At 31.0% G+C, this 4,073-nt stretch overlaps 1 protein-coding gene across 6 annotated transcripts in view; it reads left to right on the top strand.

Annotated features, from left to right (window-relative positions):
* LOC106458563 (tetraspanin-11-like) overlaps positions 1 to 4,073 on the top strand; it is a 75,488-nt gene that overhangs the window by 58,312 nt on the left and 13,103 nt on the right. The window contains exon 9 of one of the 6 annotated variants that reach the window (XM_022384814.1): positions 309 to 877. The exons of the other annotated variants lie outside the window; for them this stretch is intronic. Within the exon in view, the coding sequence (XP_022240522.1) occupies positions 309 to 359 (51 nt within the window). The 3' untranslated portion in view covers positions 360 to 877. Of the gene's footprint in view, positions 1 to 308; positions 878 to 4,073 lie in introns of those variants that run through there. 6 annotated transcript variants of the gene reach the window in all.

Raw genomic sequence — 4,073 nt, 5'->3', positions numbered from 1 at the left:
TTTCGATACCCGTGGTGGGCAGAGCACAGATAGTCCATTGTGTAGCTTTGTGCATAAATTCAAACAAACAAACTCTTTACAGTTTTAGACATATAAATAAAACCAAGATTTTTACACCAGTTTCTGATTCTTGTTTTGAGAAAATCCACTTAAAACAGTATCTTTAACTACTGTACAGTGTAGTTTCATTTTTGTATTAACTTTGTGACCCCCATCCCTTGTTTTTTATTGTTGTTGTTTTTTAATTAAAGCTATGAAATTTATTTATCATATATTTTTTTTCTAAATACCTTTTATCTTATTTTCAGATCATTGGAATGATTTTGTCTTGTGCCCTTTTTCTGATGATAGGAATTTGAAAGCTCAATACAGTAGTAAAATTGCTGCAGTGAGATTGCACAAATTAGTCACAAAACTAATTTCTTTCTTTCTTTTTTTATTATTCCAATAACTAACTTTAGTCAAAATTCAGATTGTAAATGGTTTATAATCCGTATTTGTTGTATTTTGAAAACGTACTTTCCAAAATTACTGACTGGCGAAAACATTGAAACATACAGAAATAAGTTTTATTGTACTTTGATTTTCAACGGAAATTATTTTTTAACTATTTACATAACAACGATTGTACATATTTGCCGATACAAATTTAAAACAACTGTTAATATATACAAAAGTTTATATATGTTTTTAGATATATTTGTTGAGGCAAAGATGGAAGCTCTTTTTTTTTAAACTTGTCATACGTTTCTGATAATGTCAACGATAATTCCACAATTTGCAGACAGTATAAAAAACAAAAAAAAACAATATTGTATTGATCTAGAAACTAATAGGAATCGAAGAAGCTATTTCCGGAGACCCTTTAGATGTTTATGAAAATACAGTCATGAATAATACAGTTAAGGTCATTTTGTTTCCGCGTAGAAATATGTTCGTAATCTGTGAACCCAGTGAGCTAAAGTTTATTATTTTTCTTAGTATCATTTCTTTGTTTAAAGACAGAGTGGATTAAACGAATGACATGTTTTAATTTGAAATCATGAACTTAGGATTGTAAAATGAAATTGTGAACCTAGTGTTCAAGAATCTGTGTGCGTGTGTTATATATAAGTGAAATTTAAATTGCTACTTTCTTTCGAATCGTCTTTCATGTGTTAACCAAGAAAACCAAAATGGTGTTTTTAATATCCTAGAGCAGCATTTTAAGGGTTAAAGGTGTATAAAAATTAGTTGACTCTTGTCTGGAGTAATCAGCGCTGTGTATCAGTTTAACTGACATTTATGACCAATATAACAAGTTAGGGGCTGTGAACTTGGATTATCATTAATACGTACTGCTTTGAATGATATAAACCGAGTTCTAGCAGTTGGTTGTAATCATTGTTGCGTACGTCGTTCCTTATGCTTTTATCGTGCAGAAAAATAAGTCTTTAACAAGTGAATTGGGTAATTGTTTATTCAAGCAGTTTTTAAATCAAAAGAAACTTCCTCTAGGAAGCCCTTACTTTGAAGTTTGATTTATTTTATTGTATTAGAAAAATTAAATTTGTTTCATAAATTTAAGTTGTTTTTTTTTTATTCCTGTGTATATGTTTTGTAATTTTAAATCGAGCACAGTTAGAAGATGTGAGAGTTAATTGTTAGTATTAAAACAAGTATTTTTTTTGTGCAAGTGTTTTGAGAACATGTAAGTGTTCTTGTAGAATATTTCTGAGCTGCATTGGTGATGATATATTGTACTCTGTAATTATGTATTCTGTTTTTGTTTTACATTTCTGTATAAGGAAATACTTGTGTACTCGTTCAGAGTTTATACTTTGTTCGAAAATCTTATCACTTTATATATAATTGGCTTAACTTGAATGTAATAATCAGTCGCTTATCCCTTTACTGTTTCTAAAACTAATACTGAACAAACGTTAATTAATTTGGGAAAAAATATTGAATATCAAAAAGATCTGTGTTATTTTTAAGAGTGCAAACAGAAGTTAGTTTACAGTTTAAATGACAGCCTTTCTACTGTGCACGTGCGTGCACAGTTAAATTGTAAAAATGTTAATTTTATTATGTAAATTTTGTATCATGGAGTGTAAGTCTATTTATTTATGTGAATAAAAAAAATAGGTTAACTAGATGGACTACATTTATTCGTTAGATTTTTGTGAATACCATAATTTGTCTGTGGGCAAGTGAAACGTTTTTCTGTCGACGTCGAGGCAAAATTCTTTAATTTCTTATGGACTGCGCCTCCTTTCTTTATGGTTTTTACAGATGCTGAGTATCATTCTTTTTACAACGACTTAAAATAATTTTAGAAACAAATACAGAAGCTAAGAAAGTTCCGTTTCTGTTTTAGGGCAGGCGAAAAAATAAATGTCGTGTTCACCAAATGCCAGGTGTTAAATTCCATTTACTTGTTTAGTACCATATATTAAACATTCATGGATGTACAGATATGGGCTAGCAACATCAGGTGAAACGCTTACAAACATAGGAATATCATAAGCTTATTAGTAAAAGTTATTGAAAACATTAATATACATCAGAACTGATAACATCTCTTATATTTTTATACCATCGAGAAATTCAAAATTAACAAATTCATTAATGTATAAATATATAAATCGTACAAGAACTTTAATTACTTTTAATACCAAAAATATTAATGATTATCTTAGAACTAAATTACGAAGTTAAAATACCAAATATCTAGCTAACGTCTAATGTTTGTTAAATTTCATCCTAATAATAAGCACTAACTTGGACTGTTGTTTAAGCATAGAAAAGCCTTTTAGAACAGGTACATAAGCAGTGTCGTAGCAGACTTGGACTTTATGATGCAGCTAGTAAGTTATTTTCGTTTGCTCCCTGATGAAATTATTGGATCGTTGTCATTTCAGCTAAGGTTTAGAATAATACAACCAAAGTGTATTACTCTAATTATAGAAAATATGAAAGCAATTTTGCTATTTCTGGAAAAAAAACAACCTTTATTTAGCTGTTTTACAACGTAATGTTTTAGTATAAGAGGGACGTAAACAACAACAAAAAACACTTGCTATATTTTTTTACCTGATCCAAAACAACCGGGTATCTGAAACTTCTGATACTAAAAACGACGATAATCTCTTAAGTCAGTGTCGTCTGTTATTTAGACAGATGGCTTGCGGCGACATCTAGGGACATCGAAGAGACTTTGTCCTTTCAACTTTATTAAGGTTCTACTTATTTCTATTGGAAAGTGACTAGTTCCAATTTAAACATAAATTTCTGTTTATTATTATTATTATTATTATAATCAATGACACATGGGTCTAGAACTACATTTTGTTTCTTACTAACAACATATCGTTTTCTTCCTTCGCCTCCCTATCGGTTTATTTGTTCGCTCTCACCTCTCTCGGTCGTTTTTATTTCTTCTGTTAAACACCTGTATTTTTACATCCCTTTATCAAAATCCACGCTGAACAGCTCGCAAACGTAGGGGAATCCACAATATCCACAGCCGTTAAACGAGAAAGGCGACCTCTCCCTCCAATAATTTTCTAACCACTTAGAATGTTTAAGTACAAACCCAAAGCCAGCTGCTTTCTCATCTCTCACGTATCCAACCGCTATACCTTAAATTGAACTTCGTATCGCATCACCCCTATTTTCCTGAATATTTCCAACTGTGTAGATTGTGTTCAATCTTGTCTGTGTCTGATCTCGATGTTATCCCATGTTCCAAAATTTCGACGTATCATCACACCCTTCTTTAGACTGTTTTACCACTCTCAGTCTTATGTAGGAAAACCGATAATTTCACGCTGTATTTACATTTATCACATACAATTGACGGTCTTATATGTCCACAGGTAATCTGGAACTACCTTCTTTCTCCTCCATTCCACCTTTATTATTCAAGGCTCAAACCAACAAGTTCACAAATTCTTATTCTTTCATTCATTTGCATAACCAGATATTCACACACACACACTCACACACACACACACACACACACACACACACACACACACACACACACACACACCAGTTTTAACTGGATATAAATGAAATATATATATATT

Source organism: Limulus polyphemus, unplaced genomic scaffold, assembly GCF_000517525.1.
Source record: "Limulus polyphemus unplaced genomic scaffold, Limulus_polyphemus-2.1.2 Scaffold485, whole genome shotgun sequence".
Lineage (NCBI taxonomy): Eukaryota > Metazoa > Arthropoda > Merostomata > Xiphosura > Limulidae > Limulus > Limulus polyphemus.
This window is presented reverse-complemented; position numbering and strand designations above follow the sequence as displayed.